This window comes from Bos grunniens, chromosome 1, assembly GCF_055505025.1.
Source record: "Bos grunniens cultivar Pamir isolate PY7600 chromosome 1, Bosgru_T2T1.0, whole genome shotgun sequence".
NCBI lineage: Eukaryota > Metazoa > Chordata > Mammalia > Artiodactyla > Bovidae > Bos > Bos grunniens.
Window position 1 is genome coordinate 42028343 of NC_141165.1, and position 20742 is coordinate 42049084.

Consider the following 20742-nt stretch of genomic DNA (forward strand, 5'->3'; position numbering starts at 1 on the left):
CATAGGGTTGCAAAGAGTCAGACATGACTGAAGGAATTTAGCATGTAGATAATGTATGTAATTCATATAAATTACTTGCTAGAGATTTCTGTCTGTCATTTGAACTTACATGTTACTATCTCTTCTGGGTAATAGCCTTATCATTTATACCCATTGGAGGAAGAAATGGCAACCCCCTCCAGTATTCTTGTTGGGATGATCCCGTGGATGGAAGAACCTGGTGGACTGCAGTCCATGGGATTGCAAAGAGTTGGACACAGCTGAGCAACTGAGTACTTATACCCATACTTCTAGATCACAAAAGAAGGCAGAACCATAGTTAACAGCATAAATTGTTATTTTTTGACTTTGAAATAATGTAGGTGTAGTGGGAGAAAAACTCAAAATTTAGATAAACTGTTTATTTAACTTGTGATTTGCTTCTGAGCCTTTACATTTCTAATTTGAGAATTCTTTATTTTCACTGTCTGATTTTTTGCCTTGTTTTATTTTACATTTCTTTCTGAATGTGAACTTCATGGGACATGCATTTTGGTGTGTGTCTGCAAAGTTCCTCTGAATGAATGACTCATGATTCCAGATCTGCATTGCACAAGTAATGAGATTTCAGTTCTTAAGTATGTTAGAAATTTAAGGAATTAGAGTTGTTGCACAAAAGTGTGGTAAATGATTTATGTACAAATATAAATTTAGTTATCAGGGAGACAAATTTTATCTTTTTATCCGGTTAGTCTTGTATTTCTAAGACTTGCAGAATCTTTCAGTGTTTTTCTTTTTTATAAGAGAAGCCTTGTAATTAATAAATGTTGAGGTAGGCACCAACAAAATATACCTCCCTGTTACCACTGTGGAGCTGCTTGTTTAAATCTTAGGCTTCTGCAAAATAAATTCTGAAGCTCTGGCTATACTGTATAGCAGTTGCAGTAATATTAGCAGAGTTTGTTGTTGTTTAGCATCTGAGACCTAGTTTAGTATATGTGTTATGTGGAACGTTCCCTAGAAGATACAGCTACGTTGAAGTGAAAATATGAGTTATTAATGCATGTCTGTTTTGAAACATATCTTCCTCTTTTTTAAACCAGGGAAAAACAACTGGGTCTTGATTCACTGTTGGTCAGGGAAAGCCTAATTCTGATATGCATGTGAGCGTATGTGAATTTGTGATTTTTTTTGTTTAGGAAAGCTCAAATTAAACTGAAATTCTAATATTTTATTGTTTTTAGGGATAAATTCAGTTGACATTGGTATATTATTAAATGTATGTTTGAGATTATTTGTTCAAAAAGTAATCTTTAAGATCAAATATATAAATCAGTAGAAATATCCCTAGGATTATAATGTTAAACTGTGTGGTACCTTTGTGGCTTGAGTATTTGTAAAGTTTGCAGTAAAAGATGCATTTTTGATGTGATGGGGATTTTTACTGATGAAATGGAAAAAAGGGGATGTGTGTGTATTATGTTTTGTCATCAGAAGTCCATTAATTCACTTAATTAGGATGCATTCAAGTAATAGCATCCTATATTCGTTTGATATCGTTCATTATATTCTGAAGAATAATTATTTTTAGATCTTTTTGAAGTTGAAGAAATACGTGCTCAGTTGTGTGCGACTCTTTGCAGCCCCATGGACTGTAGCCTGCCAGGCTCCTCTGTCCATGGGATTTTCCAGGCAAGAGTACTAGAGTGGGTTGCCATTTTCTCCTTCGGGGATCTTCCCCACCCAACAATTGAACCCACTGTCTCTTGGGTCTCCTACACTGGCAGGCAGAATCTTTACTACTAGCACCACCCTCTTTAATACACATATTTTTCTCATAATGATTAATAATTAAGCAACAGATTTTGGGCAGTCTTCAATAGAAATAAGCCAGTAAGATCTCCCAGGTTGAGCTTACTAGGTTACATTCTAAATCATCTGTTAAGATCAAGTTAGTGTGCTCAGATAGAGTTGATAGTGGGCTTCCCAGGTGGCTCAGTGGTAAAGAATTCACTTGCCAGTGCAGGAGACACAGGAGATGTAGGTTCCATCCCTGGGTTGGGAAGTGTGATAGCTATGATTATTTGATTCTAATAGAGATATGCTTTATATTTTAGCCAGATGTTTTTTACTTGTTTTTGTCATTTCTTCACATACTGATTTTATAATTTAGCTCGATTGGACCTACTCAAATGGAAAATGGGCATAGGTTAATTATGGAAAATCTTTTAATGACTACTGGCTGTGAGAATGGTTTCTGCCTTGTAAAGAAAGTTGAACATTGAGGCAAAGAGGTTCACATGCAGCAAATTTTCACTGATATACGGGGTTCTATGGGAATATTTTCTTAAGTCTCTCGTTAATCACCTCCACTAGCTTTGTTTGTAGTGATGCTTTCTAAGGCCCACTTGATTTCACATTCCAGGATATCTGGCTCTAGGTCAGTGATCACACCATTGTGATTATCTGGGTCATGAAGATCTTTTTTGTACAGTTCTTCTGTGTATTCTTGCCACCTCTTCTTAATATCTTCTGCTTCTGTTAGGTCCATACCATTTCTGTCCTTTATCGAGCCCATCTTTGTATGAAATGTTCCCTTGGTATCTCTAATTTTCCTGAAGAGATCTCTAGTCTTTCCCATTGTGTTATTTTCCTCCATTTCTTTGCATTGATCGCTAAGGAAGGCTTTCTTATCTCTCCTTGCTATTCTTTGGAACTCAGCATTCAGATGCTTATATCTTTCCTTTTCTCCTTTGCTTTTTGCTTCTCTTCTTTTCACAGCTATTTATAAGGCCTCCCCAGACAGCCATTTTGCTTTTTTGCATTTCTTTCCCATGGTGATGGTCCTGGGTGTTCTTTGGAAGGAATGATGCTAAAGCTGAAACTCCAGTACTTTGGCCACCTCATGAGAAGAGTTGACTCATTGGAAAAGACTCTGATGCTGGGAGGGATTGGGGGCAGGAGGAGAAGGGGACGACAGAGGATGAGATGGCTGGATGGCCATCACTAACTCGATGGACGTGAGTCTGAGTGAACTCCGGGAGTTGGTGATGGACAGGGAGGCCTGGCATGCTGCAATTCATGGGGTCACAGAGTCAGACACGACTGAGCGACTGAACTGAACTGAACTGAATCAACTTCATTCGTATTTTTGAGTTATATGATAACGTTATTAGGGAAGCACGGGTGACTTTGCTACCATTCGTCAAGCAATAAAGATCATATTGAAACACGTTTTAGATGAAGGTATCACCAGCCTCAATAAGAAGCTCGGTGATACTGTTCAGAAGGTATGGAGATGGAAAATTAAGATTTTGACCCCTAGTTACTACGGCAAATAAAATATAACTCATAAAAGTAAACTTTAAAATCAAAGTCCATAATTATAGTTTTGCTCTGGAAATAACAATATCACAATGTATCACGTTGCATTTAATGTTCAGAGTTTTGTCATGCTTATTTCACATTGGTAGATTTCAGTTGGGTTAATGAATCATTCTTCCTGAAAACTGCCAGAATAGTTAGATTTGTTTTTTCTGTCTTTTAGCACATTGCACATGTATTCAACACTGTTGATTTTACTGTAGTCTTGTGTTCTGACTTCCTAGTTATTATTTTGAAATATTAAATGACATGAACGGATCAGAAATGACTACCTAAGGCTAACAAGATAACTTCATCTTTTTGTAATATACAGAGTAAATAAAACACTAAATAGGATTAGTATTTTGTCTCAAAGAATGATAAAGTAGCATTCATAGTGTTGTTATACTTTCTTATGGAATAGAGGGAAATGTTAAAAGACTGCCTGTTTGGAATCCTAAAAAAAAAAAGCAAATTTTCCTTCTTTAGCCAGAACTGAGGACTGATTCTGTCAGAAATGCACCAATAATTATTTACATGTTAAAAATTTGCAAAACCATGTGTATCTATTTCAAATTATTTCATGGATTAAAAAGACTTCTGTCAGCTTCCCAATTAAGGAAGTATAAAAATGGTTTTATGTTAATTAACTTCCTTTCCTTATGCTTTCTTTCCAATAAGTGGTCTTTGATGCTGATTTCATTCAGTTATAAAGGTGACATATCAGTGTTTTAAACTGTGTATCTATTGTTTAGGCATTATAAGTTGTAGCAAATATTTGTAAACTAGTGTTCAGATACACTAAGAAAAATATTATCATGCAACAAATGCTGATCGTTGACTTAGTCTGGACCTTGTGCTGTGTTGGTGGTGGCTGTTTGGTGAAGAAACTAGCTGGTACCTGCCTGCTGTCACGGAGCTTACATTTTAATGGAAAAAGCAGATGATAAGCAGATAGTAAAATAGGTACATACTATTATGAAAATACTAACAAGAGTTGTAAAGAAGAATAAAGCAGGATAAGGGGCTGGCAAGTCTGCACTGGTGTTAAGAGGAAGAGAGGTTTGCATACTTTTGACAGTGGGCCGAAAAGCTTCTAGGAAGATAAACTTTGCTGTAGGGACTGGTGAGGGCACATTTAGGTACAGAACTGGTGGCTCAGGCTACAAAATGCAGCAAGACGTCTTGATATTTATCTTCTAATACCTTTTTATGTTTTATAATTTTGCCTTTTATAGGAATCATTTCAAAATTCACTTTTTAATCACTGCATAGAGACTTCCTGTTTCGTTTTTGTCTTAAATATAAATCCTTAAAGGGACAGTAGTCATTATCTAACTTGAAAGTTTAGTTGCTTGCTTTTGGAATTCTAATCTTTAGCAATAATGCATCACCTAACGGACTTCCTTCAGTATCCTTCCAGTAAGACACCACTGGATGATTAGGGAAGCAAACCTTATCAGCATCTTAAAGGAATGCTTTGATAGATCTTAGATTACTTGTTTGAGTTGGTAAACATAATCTTTCTTTCCTTGCAAGCAACCTGTCACCCAAAACAATGCAGAGCGTCAGACCAGTAGGCCACATTGCCTATTGCTGTGCCATTCCAGAGGATTTGTGGTTGAAAGTTATCTTTTTTCTCAGCAATTTATCTAAAACTTCAGTTATTTGCATATATTCTTTATGATTTTTACCAGTATATTTATTATTATTCCTTAAATTCTTTTGTTATACTTTAGCCTCTTCCTAAGTTACATATCCACACACTTTGACGAGCTTGTTTTAGCATTCTGATGCATCTATTAAAATTACGTTGTTTCTGCATCACTGAAAATCACCATGGGTGCTACCACTAGGGTGCTTCCCCCTCACTGAGAAACACTGATCTTAGCTTTTTGTTATATGGAGTTGAATACAGGTGAAGATTGCATTAACCCATTCAGAACACAGTTTTTTCCCATGTAATAAATGATTTTGTTACTTTATTTAGTCCCTTGTGAGTAGAGAAATAGCTATATAGCCTCCAGAAATGCTTAGTTATTTGTTTACCAAAATCTCTGTTAATATTTGGGAAAAGCCATGGGCAAAATTGTGCTGTGAGCTAACTTAGTTTACTGAAGTGATACATTGCTAGTTACAGACTTGTCGACACCAGTGAGCCAGGGGGAGAAGTTTTGGACAAGGCTCCTTTTCTCGTCAGCTCCAAATATACTCAGCAAAGTTGGCCGTCTCTTCCAGTTAGCTTGAAACTTTCTTAGTAAGTTAACAAAAAAAAAAAGAAACCTCAAATAATTACTAAGTTAACTTCCTCAATACATAACATTTCAAAATCAAAACTTATGAAAAAAGTCCCCCAAATTCCCAGCTAACTACTCTGGCATGTAGAACCAATCTGCCTATATTTGGTCCAGAAGAATTGAAATGATTAGTGAACATTTGTGACTAGGAAGTTTAACCTTGCTCATAGAGGCCAACCAGTTCTCCAAAACAGAATTTTAGTCTTATTCCTTGTGTCTGTTTATCCTGTATTGCACAATGTATGCAGCCTTTAAATAGATATTTACATGAATGCATTCCACTGTTAAGGGCTTCCCAGGTGGCACTGAGGTAGGAATCTGCTTGTCAGTGCAGGAGTTTCAGGAGGCTCGAGTTCGATCCCTGAATTGGGAAGATCTTGGGTAGTAGGAAATGGCAACCCATTCTAGTATTCTTTCCTGGAAAATCCCATGGACAGAGGAGCCTGGTGGGCTATAGTCCATGGGGACACAAAGAGTCACACGCCATTGGGCACGCACATGTAATAATCCACTGTAGTTCAGTTCAGTTAGTCATGTCCGACTCTTTGCCACACCATGGACTGAAGCACCAGGCTTCCCTGTCCATCACCAACTCCCAGAGCTTACTCAAACTCATGTCCATCGAGTGAGTGATGCCATCCAACCGTCTCATCCTCTGCTGTCCCCTTCTCCTCCTGCCTTCAGTCTTTCCCAGCATCAGGGTCTTTTCTAGTGTGTCAGTTTTTTGCATCAGGTGGCCAAAGTATTGGAGTTTCAGCTTCAGCGTCAGTCCTTCCAATGAATATTCAGGACTGATTTGCTTTAGGATAGACCGGTTGGATCTCCTTGCAGTCCAAGGGACTCTCAGGAATCTTCTTTTTGAACCACAGTTCAAAAGCATCAATTCTTTGGCGTTCAGCTTTCTTTATCATCCAACTCACATCCATACATGACTACTGGAAAAACCATAGCTTTGACTAGACGGATGTTTGTTGGCAAAGTAATGTCTTTGCTTTTTAACACACTGTCTAGGTTGCTCATAACTTTTCTTCCAAGGAGCAAATCCACTGTTAGTTTAGTGCTAATATATATCAATTGCTATAAGAGTAATTATCTGTACTTCCTCAGGCTTTTTCTTTTTATACTTTATCCTATTTTTGGTTTCTTTTCTTCTGTCTTTATATTTTATTCTTTCCATTTACCTTAAAGTAGAAAATACATGTGAATTCTGATATCACTTAAGGAGAAACTGATCTTGGTTCTTGGGAGGACTATGCTTGTTTGTATCAATAGAACGTGTCACATGATGTAAGGAACTCTACACTTTACTGTTTTGAATTTGATCAATAGGTAAAAGAAGGCTCTTACCTTAAAAACCTATATAGGTTGTTAAATTTTGATTGTCACTGAAAACAGTTAAGTTCTCCATTTCTTTGTTTTTCTTCAGGGAAGTTTATTACATATTGAAATATCAGTCAAAATTTTACCTCAGAAGAAGTTTACCTGTTAGCTAATGCCTTTACAGTAGCAGTGCTTCTTTCAATAATTATTTGCAAACAATACATATTTTTAGGGTGATACATTTGCAAGAATTCCTACAATCTGCACAATACCCATACACATTTAAATATTATCTCTATCTATTGAACAAAAAATCCATTACCACTGAAGTATTGGTCCAAATCCTATAAAATCTTAATTTTTATTAAAGTTATGAAGATTTCTGGTCTTCCCTGAAATTATTTTTGAATAAAGAAAAAGATTACAAGATAGCATTCTGATATCAGCAGTTTACTCAAATACGTTTTTTTCAGATAAGATATGAGTTCGTTACACCCAGTGCCCTGTGTCGAAGGCTGAAACACATATTATCAGGTGTAGCTGGAGTATTTCATAAAGATCAGTGTACAGTCTGATCGCTCACTTGTCCATGTCTGGCTAATTATAAATATTTTGATTATCACCTTGACTAATACATTTTATAATAGTATTTTCAGCTTAAAAATACATAGCTATATTTTTTCAGTAATACTTTTTGACTTAACTGGTCTGCTACAGAAAATATAATCAGAACACCCATTTGTAAGCATTTTAGTAATTAAGGTATATTTTGTTACTTGAGTATGACTAAGTCTGTAACATGGTAGAAGGGAAAAACAATGCTAGAAATGAATTTTGTAGTTGTATTTAGACATAAATACAGTACATAAATACTACTTGGGGGTTACCCCGAGTAGTGAAGTTATTCCTGTGTGCCATGCCATTGCCTTTCCTCATTGTTTGGATCTCATAGATCATGATGAAACTTTCCTCAGGGTTGGACACATGTCCTCATAAACATGTTTATTTCTAATAGGTTGAATAAAATTATTTTCTTCAACATTTAAAAAAACATCATGTTCCAGGGACTGGGTTAAAAAAAAAAAGTGGCGATAAACACCCTGTTGTTGTGGAATTTATAACCTGGGGGACAAAAGTTCTAAGAGATACAAAGTACTGAGAATATTGTGAAGGGGTAGACTGTTTAGCAGAGTTAGCATAGCCTTTTTAGAGAAGGAGATATTTGAATAGCAGTTTAAACAAGAAGGGATGAGGAGGTATGTGTCCATCCAAAGGTTTAGCATGTAACAAGTTTCAGCAGCTCCCACCTGGATGGTGTATGCTGAGAACCCACAGCCCCTCTCTCCCTGGGAAAGTAGAGGTGCAGGGCTGGGAGAGACCAAAAAAGATAAAATGTGTCAGTTTAAAACAAGGGGAAGGGAGAAAGAGGGAGTTGTGCAGCATGCTGATAAGAGGTCAAGTAATGACAAGGACTGTGCAGTCTTTAGATTTGGCTTTGATGGGAGCATCGATGACTGTCACTGAGCAGTAAGGTAGGAGTTGTGCAGGTCACACCGATACATTTTTAAAAGTGAATGGAGGAGGAGGAAGCAAGAAAAGAGCAGTGTAGGTGACTCTTCAGACTTCTGTTTGGGACTGATGAATTAGGAACATTAGAGAGAGGTGATGTATAACTAGGCAAGGTCCCCTTCCTCCTACCATGTAACCCCTTCCATTTTAGAGCTCCTTTAGCACTTTAAGAGCTAAGAGGAAAAGCAGGAATATATATAGCAGGAATTTAGAGAGGAAGAGGACTTAAGAAGGAGCCAGTCAAGGTAGCAGCTTAACCTTGGGCAGTAGAAGAGAGAACTGGGAGACTGAGAAGAAAGATACAAAAAGATAGTTTAAAGATGGGTGGTAGGAAGGTGAGAGAAAGTTCATGACTGAGAGCTACTATTTTTATTATGAAATATTTGTGACATGTAAGATCATATCCATTATTGATAGTGAGAGGAACACAGAGGAGGAGGGACTTGATAGTGAGGAAATTTTAGAAAAGCTGGAGTGTCAGAGGGGGCGGTCCAGGCCAAGGGGAGGATTCTTAGGCATTTGGGAAGCCTGAGTGACCCTAGAACACAGTAACTTACAGAGGCAATAATGGGTGTGTGTGTGTTTTCAAGTTTGTGTTTGTGGGTGCTCATATGTGTTTATAGGGGTGTGTTCCTGCATGTGTTTGTGTATTTTTGTGCTGTAAAGTTAATGCCAGTGCTGAAATAGAAATTGATCATTTAATTTACTGAAGTTTATGGGGCTCCACCTGTTTTCCGTCTCTAAGCCAGACACTTAAGGGTTCTAAGATGTGTAAGATTGTTTCTGGCCTTGGGAACATGCCGTCTCATGGGTCAGTCATATAAATGCAAATCAGACACTGATTGGGGAGCAGAGGTAATTGGGAGGAGGCAGTGTTAATATATGGGTGGATGGGGATGAAGGAAGTGACATCTTGATAGAGTCTTGGAGGAAGTGACATGTTGGTAGGCTTCCCAGGTGGCTCAATGGTAAAGAAGCCGCCTGCCAATGCAGGAGATAGGGATTCAGTTTCTGGGTTGGGAAGATCCTCTGGAGGAGGAAATAGCAATCCACTCCAGTATTCTTACCAGGATGATTAGGTGGACAGAGGAGCCTGGCGGGCTACAGTCTGTGGGATCCTAAAGAGTCGGACAGGACTGAGCACGACCCCAAAGAAAAGGAGGTAGTGGTTGCAGAGAGAAAGACAAAAGAGATGTTGACCACAGATGTGGTACACACTCACAGCATGAGGTAGTCGAGAAGTTTTGAATGCAGAGCAAATATTAAGGAAGGTGAATAAGTCTTAGAGTTTGTGACTAACTTGGCTTTGTTTTTTATGGAACCAGGAAGTAGGACTAGAAAATTTTTTGAAAACAAAGATACTTCTGGAGCATCAGTGTGAATTTTTTTTTTTTAATCTTTCTCAAAAGTTGTGGCTTTTTGTAAAAAAATATTTACAATATTTTCTAAACCTAGTATCTGGCAGTTTCTAAAAAAAATAATGTTAAAAATGACAGTATTAATCTTAAAACAAATTTAAAAAATTCTGCTATATATCCATGTTTTATCTATATGTATGTGTGTATATATTCATATTCTGTATTTTAATTTCCAAGTTATAAACATGTTATATGCCCATTGGCCATTTTTGGCCCTGGAAGAAGTAATCAGATACTATTTATTATACTGTCATTGCCTCTTTGGAGTGTGAAGCTTCTAGAGTTATTTAAGCCTTGTTTCCTTTGGTAGTATTCAAAAGGGAAAAAATAATATGTCTGCTATTCTGTAACTACTAAGCATTTTGGGGAAAGTTTTCCCATTCTGATTGAAAGTAAGTTGTTAAAGGCAAAAATGCCCTGCTGTATATAGGGAACGGTCTTGTGGTGCCGAGTTACTAGATCTTTAGGCAATGGGGGGGTCCCTCACCCCCCAACCCCCAGCCTCTGGCTTCATTTGTACCTCTGAAATGCATCATACTGCCCAAATCAAACTGCTCACTTAATATTTAATGTTTCTGCGATGGAATCACTTTCTCCCTTGAGGTTGACTTCAGATTTGCCAGACACACTGACAACACTGCACTCCTTATTTCCCCCACATGACCTCAGCTTTTGCTTAAAAAATGTTCAAATAAAGGATGCTTTTGTTCATATCTCGCCTGCCTGTGATATATTGACAAAGTGTCTGCGGGCTGAATGGAATAGTTTTACAGTAGGAGTGCCACTTTCAGTGGAGGGGCAGGACTTAGGCTGGAGAAGGAAGTGAATTGGATAGGTCAGGAGAATGTACCATTTGTAAACACCCCTTTCCTTTTTTATTCACGTGTCAGGACAGCAGGAGCAGGCTGTTCAGTGCCTGTCCCTGCGCAGAGCCAGAGGGAAAGCAGCTTGGAAGTCGGCTGCAATTTTTAAACCTTGCTTTTTATTTCCTGGTAATGATCTTCAAGTGCTTGGACTTGTTTGGGAAGCTGTTTTGAAACTAACATGGTTTAGTCCACTAACTGCATGTTGGGTAAATTCAAAACCCACATGCTCGTCCTCTTGCAGTGGAATAAGTCACATCTGATGGACATTTTCTGTGCTTATAGCATAGTAATGAACGTCTGACAGGCGCGACCTTTCATAAGACAACCCACACTATTGGCTTTCTGCCCAGAATATTGCTGCAACACTATCTGTGATTGGTTATCTCTCTATCATGCATTGCTTCACAAGGGGAAACGGCCCCTTTTTTTAATAAATCTACGATGGCTGGCTGCAATATGCCTCACTGTAAGTAGTGTGTGTGTGTGTGTATGTGTGTGTGTGTGAGAGAGAGAGAGTGAGAGAGAGGGAGAGAGAGGGAGGCTGGCTTGAATATGACTTAGTCTGGTAGCACATGGCAAGGTTGTGATACTGTCTTAGGACATCAGTGAAGAGCTACTTAGTAAATCTTAACCTATCTCTTTTTTCTACAGGTTGGTACTAAGAAGTGCCTTTCCTGACGTCTCTGCTGCTTGGAACCGCTTCTAGAGCAGTCTCTGCTTTTGCCTTGCTTGCTGCCAGCTAGACTGTGACGACAGCACATCCACCCTCCACCTCTAGCCCAGACACCCCCATTTCTACTTATAATCAAGAAAAAAGCTCTAAGTATCTGGCATTGCCCTAGGCTGCTTTAGTTTTAAAAGAAAAGTTTGCTGAAAAAGTAAGATATCTTCTGCCAGGAAATCAAGAAGGAAAAACAAAATCATTTTCTCGATTTTGCTCTAAACTGCTGCATCTGTCTATGCCAAACTAATCAATACCGATTGCACCACCAAACTCCATTGCAAATTCAGCTGTGAGGAAATTACCTTTCAGACAACTTTGCTGAAAGCAGCTTGGAAATTCGGTGTCAGAGGGTCTGCCACGTTTTCATGCTTGCATTTTGGGCTCCAAATTGGCACTGGGAAGGGGTTACTGAGAGCACAAGGCTGATTCGAGGCCGTACTTTTAAACGTTCATCTACTTACGATCCTAGTATTTCTCTAAAAACCAAAACCTCTTTGAATTAACAGTTTCATGCTGTGAATTTCTAGTGGGAGATCTTTTCCTTGATATTGAGAACACAATTTTCCATGTACTTTTAAAGCAGGGAGTGGGGGAAAAGTATTTTGGAGGGGACATTTTCATCATTTTACAGTTTTATCAGTTCAGTTTTTTTTTTTTTTGGTTGTTACTTTTTTTTTTTGAGGGGGGTTGGGTTTGTTGGTTTCACTGAAAATTTTAACTACCTGTAAAATCTAAACATGGCTGTTAGTGTCACACCAATTCGGGACACAAAATGGCTAACACTGGAAGTATGTAGAGAGTTCCAAAGGGGGACTTGCTCACGGCCAGACACGGAATGTAAATTTGCACATCCTTCGAAAAGCTGCCAAGTTGAAAATGGACGAGTAATCGCCTGCTTTGATTCATTGAAAGTGAGTAAATATTATCTTATTTTAAGGATACGCAATAATTGAATAAAGGGGATATGGACATGCAGTCCACTGAGTTTGGAATTATGGATTGCTTTGTTAACAGTTATACAGTGTCTTCTTATTGATGATGTTGGGGTGGGGGACTTTATTGAGAAGCAACAGAGCCAAGTCTGGCCAAACTTTGTTATGATAACTTTTATCTGTCCTTTAATGCTGTGATTTTTTTTTTTCCCTAGAGCAGAAAGTGTCAGCATACTTTTACTTAGTACTGGCTAAGTCAGTCTAGAGAAATAGTAAATACAGATACATGTATGTGTCAGCATATGCATAGACTGTATATGGGGCTATAGCAGTGGCTAGATGGGGATGGTTTGTTTTTGCTTGTTTGAAAACGTGCTGTATAGTTGTAAAAGAAAAGCAGATTTTGTTAGCTAAACTTGGATAGACTTTTTATATTAATATTTTGACATTATGGATTTCCTTTTTATTATATGAGCATATTATTTTAAGGCCAGAAGCAATGCATTTTATGGAAAATATAACTAGAAGTAAGGTTCTGAACTGCTCTTACAGTATACTATCAGAGGCATAAACTTTGTTGAATGTGAGTTTTATAAATCAGTGGAAACTCTATAAAAAGTACTATTATTAATTGGACTTTTTTGTTTCTAAAATTCAAATGTGAAGTAATTTAGCAGGTTTTTTTCTGTTAGCTCCTGATTATTATTTTTTATTTGTAACAGTATCAGCCAGACTGTAAAAAGTTAGCTATTGTGGGTACCGTAATCCTAGCACATTCACTTTAGTGTATTTTGGCATTCAAAATGTCATTGGATTCATATTTCAGCTATCAAGGTTGAAAGTGAGTCTTTTAAAAGATAGCATACATGTCTTTATTTTGATGTGTAAGGTCAAAACTACAAATGTGAAGATTCCTAGGCACTCTCTACATACTTGGTTTAATTGAATCGCCTTTGAATATTAATATGCAGGTGTAATTCACTCTGAACCTTTGAGAAGGAGGTTGCTATCATTTTGACAAATATATAGAAGTGAAGGTTTCATAGACATATCTTGTCTGATGCAAAAAAAAAAAAAGTGCTATAAAAATTTTTCTTTAATACCATAGGGGAGAATTAACTGAAGTATTTAATACATAAGTTAACCCATATCTCACCCCAGTGTTAGGAGTTAAGTTGTGAGTTAACTCTTTCAGTACATTGCTTCTTGGTCAGTTTGTGCTGCTCACTTTGCTAAAGTTTTCACCAAAGACTCAAGGATATTATCTTCAAAGTAGAATATAAAAGAAAGCATTAACAATAAGAAAAATATAATGTTAGGTTGTTCTTAATGACATAGTTCTAAAGATCAATAAACAAAAGTTATAAGTTACCCTGGGCCTTTTATCCCCTCTTGTTTGGAAAGGCATCCATGAAGGGCACGCAGTAGTTGTACCGTGTGAGTGTGTCATCCTAAATTCTGCCGACTGAATTTAGGTGTAATTAGAGACTGGGACCCATAAATGAGGGGCAAAAGGCTAATTATGCTTGTCAATAACCAGCTTTGTCTGTAAGGAACCCTGTTTTGACCCAATTACTACTAAATCCAATTTTTAATCCCACAGACAGTTGATGGTACACTGGTAGCTGAAGAACGAAGGGCATTAAACTTCGCTGTGACATTGAGTGGTTTCACAGAAGACCTGCCTCCACGGCATTTGGAAATATTGTGAAACATTAAAATTCAGTTGCTATTTTCCCCTCTCAAAATATTTTTTTAGTTGCTACTCACTTGTGGCCACAGAACAGTCCCCCTTTGAGCAAAGCAGCAGCATTGCTTAATGACATGCTGTGTGGTTAACAAGATTCAACTGCCACATCAAGGACTTTTTTAAATAACAATTTTAAGATTTTAAATTTACTTTTGAAATGAACTCGTTATAGCAGCTAATCAGTGCAAACGTTGTCCATACTCTTTGTTCTTTCTAAGAGAAACGGAAATTTAATTTATAGCGTCTAAAATGTAGTAAAATATTTCAATTTGAATAAGAGGAAAAATAAACACAAATTTATTTCTCGTGGAGCTTCATGCCCAGAATGACAGCAGCTTCTTAAGTGTTAGTGAAATGACTCTGTTAAAAATTAATTTAAAAATTTTGGAATGTGTTAATTAGGTATTCATGTTTCAAAAACCATGTTTCATCTATTTGTGTGTATGTTTGTAACTAACACATGTGATTCTTGATACAGTATTTAGAATCCTACCTTTTAGGTAGTAGTCTTCCTGTGTTTGACTTTGTGGCTAAAATAGATCAAAAACATATTTTAAAACAGTTAAAGTAATTCTTTGACTCATGCCTGAAGTTCTGAAATTTGGGAGCATTATGAGGTTTCCATGCCAGTAACCGCTAGATCATTTGTATTGTTTCAGAGAGTAAACGGAAGGAATTTAGAGAACTTGTAATATCCTGACTTCTTTAATAAAATGTGTTGTATGTATTGCTCCAATCCATAGTCCAGCCTTTTGTGAGTTCTTGAGCCCTGAGATGGAGGTAGCCTGTGTAATCTCCTATTTTTAGCAAGTTAGGAAAGCAAACCAAATACTCTCTGAGAGGACCCTGGGAAATGGCTGTACCCTTCAGCTGTGCTGTTTCAGACTTTGGCCAGGCTCCCAGGTGACTTAGGTTTATAGCAGACTTCTACAGAGAGGAGGAGAATTCATTTCATTAAAAACAGAAGTCGAACAGTTCACGAAAGTATTTATGTAGAAGAAATCAAATTGGCATATTCTAAAGGGAATAGGAAGAAAATCAGCTATGGTAGCATTTTAGTTGCATAGTGGTGATTTTAAAGTTTAAATAATTAACTTTAGATGCATTTACTACATGAAAACATAGAATTCTGAATCACAGTAAATGTGTTGCTAAATAAAATGGGAATATATAATAATGAGGAATATTGTACAGAAACAAGTCACAAAATAGAAAGATAGCAATAAATAGAACAAAAGCTATAATAATGAGTACTCATTTATAAATTAAATCATGTGTTTTAAGTGCTTCATTTTTCTCACTTAATTTTGCTTTTGAACTTGCAGTATTAATTTACAACAAAGTATATTCATGTTGAGAATTAAATTGTTTACGAATTTGAGGTTTCAGTGTTTTATTGCTTTAGGTAGTCTGAACATCAGAAAAGGTGATTTATTTAATGCTGGAGAGGGTTTTGTTTTTTTTCTTCCCCTTATGGCTTATAAAAGGGATACCAAAAGAGAAATATGTCAAAAGGAAAATGTCCACGCTATAAGCTGCTTTTAGAATATTATATTTCAGAAATGATTCAAAGAATAGTTAATGGCAAGTTACTTTTTTTCTTTAGTAATAATTTAACTAAAATTAAATAGTTCATATAAAGAAGGCCTACAGGATGTATTTTAATGTGATGCCGAGTTTTTTATATTATCAAAAAAGTAAGCTTTCACTCATCTTCTGGTCAGCAGAAATACACTATAGCTTATGGAATTTTTCTTTGTTCAAATATCCATTTATCTTTCAGGTGTTGTGAGGGGAGGAATATAACCTTTAGTATTTATTTTCCAAAAATCTAGCAAAACTCTTTTACCTTTGAAAAGTTTAGTCTCTTGTTCTTTTATCAAATCAGGCAATTTTGTTTAGGATAATTCATTGTTCATTTTACACATGTTTGTGTGTACAGTTAGCCCAGCTAATCAAGTTTATCATAGACACATCAGAGACCAGATTCTACTACGAAGTGCCATGGAATCAAGGGCACAGGTAGATGCATTTAAGGTGCCTCTGAAGACATGGCATAATATATGAAATAATAAAATTAGCCATTAGAAGACACACAAATAAGTAAACATACAGGTAAATGAACAACTAGAAAACCCAAAGTTAGAAATACAAATAAACCAAGGTTCTGGATGGTTATGTGGAGACAGACATGAATGGCCCTAGTAAAGTGGTCTCAAGCTGTTGACAGTTAGATTTTAGAAATCTTCCATTGTTAACACAGTTTTATCTTCAATTTAGCTCCAAATCCTAGTATAAATCTTTCTGCCATGTCTTTTAAACCAATTTAACTGATAATCCTGATGAAATGGTATCTGCAAGTTTCAGGCTAAACATCTACTTTTGAATTAAAACTTTGATCTGGTAGGCTCTTAATTGGAATAACTTTTACTTAGAATTTGTTGTCGTTGTCTTTTTTGCTAAGGGCACCTGCCATGTGATGTTACAACTTTGACAGAGTATTATATTTGTGTACATGTGACTCTGTAGGTATATATTCGATGTGTCTTTCAGTGACAGGTTGATAGGACTTCCTCGTTACCCTCTAGTGACTTAAGAGATGAACTGACTATGAGCATAATTTGTGTGGCAATGTGTAGCATGTTAAAGTTTAAGTTAAATTTTCTAAGCAGAAACTTCACAACTTTGTAAAGAACAGCCTGTAAATGTGCCAAGTGTGATGTCATCAACTCTGACACGAACCTTTCTTTAATGAAATTCTCAATAGCTGCAGCTGCTTTGGTAATACTTACAACTTTATTCATTTACCTATTTATATTCTATGGTTTGACTTTTTTAGAGTAATATTTTTAAAGGAGTAAAGATTTTTAAACTTCTGGACAAATTTCAAGGAATGTTTTGAATCATGATATGTAAGGCACTAATTCTGGAGCTCCTTTTTTTTTTCTGCATAAGATTTTGGTACACTTCTGTTTTTTCTTTTTTGTATTTAATCTTGTTTAATTTTTTGTGTGCGGCAAAACTAAAAACAGTTTAAACCTAAAGCAATGTGGCACTTATAATCGAGTTCAAACTGTAATTGTACTTCAGAACATACATAAAAGTCTGATTCCACAAATGGCCTCAAAATGATTCCATGTACAAACAAGGCTGTTACTGACGGCTGTTACTGACTTGAAAGAGCCTATGCAGCATGGGGTAAATCTTGTATTCAGGAAGTGTGTGACATGCGCCCAGTTCACGCGAGAGGTGAGAAATTGAATGTTTCTCAGACTCAGCGCAGACACCTAGGGACCTAGTTTGGGAAGCTTAAATGCTGTCATTTTCCTTGCCAAGGATAAGTAGAGGATTTCAGCTATCAACATCGCTAATCTGTTACCTTTCATGCTGAGCAATGTCTCTGCCTTCCCACAGACTTAGACAAAGCTTCTTATTTTCTTACAAAGAGATCGTATTGAGCAAATTTTGAAGTGGTTTTTTTTTTTTTTTTTTTTAACTTTAGCAGAAACACATTTTGTGCTTGTAGATAGGGGAGCAATTTCTATGTTAACAAGGCCAAAAATTATGTCAGTGAAAATGGATAACTAAATAGACGGTCTTTAATTCAGCACTGATGCTGGTTGTTTTTTAAATTAATTTATTTTTTAATTGAAGGATAATTGCTTTACAGAATTTTGTTGTTTTCTGTCAAAACCTCAATATGAATCAGCCATTGGTATACATATATTCCCTCCCTCTTGAACCTTCCTCCCATTTCCCTCCCCAGATGCTGGTTAATAATATGTCAAAGCTTCAGTAAAAGCAACTGAAAAGGCTTGTTAGAAATACGTAGTTGCTTAAAGTATAACAGATTGTTAGAGTAGTGATTTCTTGGTGAATTTCACTATAAACAAGAGTAATTTTGGTGAGGACATCTTATTTCAAAATTTATTTATGATAAACAGCTATAGAGTTTTAATACTATTTTTCCTATATAAATAACATCAAATGCACATCACCTACGGTGTTACTTATACTCTTGTGGCACATTTTTGACAGATTTAAACTTTGAGATAGCATTTGGTTTGTTGTTAGAGATAAAACTTTCTGTATTATAAGGACTTGTTTTGAAAAATTCTAATGGTTATAACCCCTTACACATTATTATCTGATTGAAAGGCCTTCTCTTGAATACCTTTCAGCCTTGGCCATGTCTGATCAGTATTATTATTCTTGTGTTATCCCTAAGTTCTTTCCAGCTTCTTACATGCCCAACATCAGAAGTGTTGGTGAGATCCCTTTTTACATTTATCTCTGGAGTCATATAGAAATGATTTAGACATTTTGTCCATAAGGAACTACATTCAACAGTGAGTAACAGAGAAACCTTTCCTCTATCATGTAATGGTGGTTTAGTCATTCAGTCTTGTTAGACTCTTTGGTACACTATGGACTATACCCCACCATGCTCTGCCCATGGGATGTCCCAGGCAAGAGTACTGGAGTGGGTTTCCATTTCCTTCTCCAGGGGATCTTCCAACCCAGGAATTGAACCTAGGTCTCCTGCATTACAGGCAGATTTTTTTTAGTGACTAAGCTACCAGGGAAGCCCAAGACATAAACAGATTAAGGATTTATATTTCAGTAGGTTGTCCAGGCCTATGTGATGACTCTGCAGTCACTGGAACTTAGATTTCTTCACCCTTAGGTCCCAAGGAGCACATGCCTTCCAACCATAGGTTTATTTAAAAATCGTAAGATGGCCATTGCAGCTACAGCCATCATTTCTGCATTCTAGGAAGCAGGAAGAGCCATGGGCAAAAAAACCACTGCCTGGTCCACTTAGGCTCTTTTTAGCAAAAGTCTTTTAAGCTCTGCCCAATGATTTATCCTAGTTTCTTACTGGTAGCAGGGAGGGCTGGAAACTGTATTCTTAACCGTTGCCCTGATTGAAACCATGTTTCTGGGTAGTTTAGGTAGGAGGAGGGAAATGGATATTCAGGAGGGCAGTCACTGCGATGGGAGAGTTAGATTTATTTTCCCCCCAGAAAACTTCCAGAATCAATTAACCCCTCTGAAAAGCACCTGGGTATGGGAATAGTTGAAGAGAGATCACTTCCGAAGAGAAACTTGTATCTTCTTTTCTTGGTTAAGCTGTCATCACTTTTCCTGTCCTAGCTAATGAGAGTTGCTTTTTTCTTTTTTCCCTTTCAAATCATGATGTATGTAGTCAATAAAATCTAGTATATCATAATACAAATGGATTGATTTTTGCTAATGCAGAATAAAAAATTGTTTGCTTTATTTTTTATTTTTCCTATTGCCAGTACATATTTATATGCACAGTTAAATATTTATAACGAATATAACAAGAATGTAAGTCATAAAAAACAGGTCTCAAATGATTTTGACAAAAGAATCTGTATTTACTCTGATCCCTGTTTCTGCTGCTTCTGCAGATATACATCACTCTTATTTACTCTGTATGAAGCAAGATAAAAACAGTTATTATTTATTAAAAATAATTCTATGATGGTATTTTCAGTGCTTTCAATTTTTTCATATATTAAGTCCTCACAAATACTCTTTGAAGAGTTACCAGTATCACTGCCATTCCTCTGATGGTCACACTGAGGTATAGAGGAGTTAAGTGATGTGTGTAAAGTAAACCAGTAAAAGGTGAACTCCAAGCCTGGTAACCTAATTTCACTGCCTATACTTTTAACAACTTTCCTGTAAAACATTACTTCTTAATTTATATATCCACATCCCAAAGATTCAGCAAAGAAAACACCTGAACAGCAGTGCTTTAGAATAAAAATTAATGTATCAGACAGATTTGCAGCATTGGGCCTAAAGCAGTAGATACTCAAAAGTAATTATATTTTAAGTCAACAAATGAATCAATAAGTGAACACAAAATGGCATCAAGAATGCTGCCACCAACTTTCAGATATATTTCTTTTAAATGTATGGCCATGTAGGAAAACATTTTGAATTAATCATCTTAAATAAGTGGTCACTGTATAAACCATATAGCTATCCCCCATTGTATTAAAAAAAAAAACAACCCATATTCCAAAGTTTTAATCATTTAGAAAGCATTTTCCCACAGAAGCAGTGTGGTTAAGTCATTAGTCCAACCCTGGGAAGCCTAAGTAACCTATAAGATGCTTGAGTTATAGTCCAGTACAAATAGTACCCTGGAAATTCTGATTATTAATTAAACCCAGGAGGCTCCCCAGAAGCATTGTGAATACCATCTCATCATACATCTTAAGTTATATTAGTGTCATAGACCCCCAACTGCTTTTGTTAAACTCTTTCAATGGGAAAAATATATTTCAAGTTTCAGTTTGGGGCTGTGTAAATTCACCAGGGCCTAATGCAGAAGTGGCCTTTCCCAAACTTCTGGACATATTCTACAAGCCAGTGCAATAGGTTTTCTCAGCTCCGCATTTGGCCTGCTCTGCCGCTGAGCTGGCTTTCAGTAAGGCAGTGGCTCAGAATCATAGGGACTACAGACAGAGTATGGAATGAGGGTT

The 20742-nt window shown here is 36.7% G+C and overlaps 1 protein-coding gene across 50 annotated transcripts in view; it reads left to right on the forward strand.

Annotated features, from left to right (window-relative positions):
- MBNL1 (muscleblind like splicing regulator 1) overlaps positions 1 to 20742 on the forward strand; it is a 222835-nt gene that overhangs the window by 50656 nt on the left and 151437 nt on the right. For 27 of the 50 annotated variants that reach the window (XM_086390839.1, XM_086390806.1, XM_086390862.1 and 24 more), the window contains exon 2: positions 11464 to 12447. The exons of 9 other annotated variants lie outside the window; for them this stretch is intronic. In XM_086390839.1, coding sequence (XP_086246965.1) covers positions 12274 to 12447 — 174 coding nt within the window. In that variant the 5' untranslated portion in view covers positions 11464 to 12273. Of the gene's footprint in view, positions 1 to 10848; positions 11279 to 11463; positions 12448 to 20742 lie in introns of those variants that run through there. 14 more of the 50 variants (XM_086390817.1, XM_086390883.1, XM_086390922.1 and 11 more) reach the window with 1 other exon arrangement.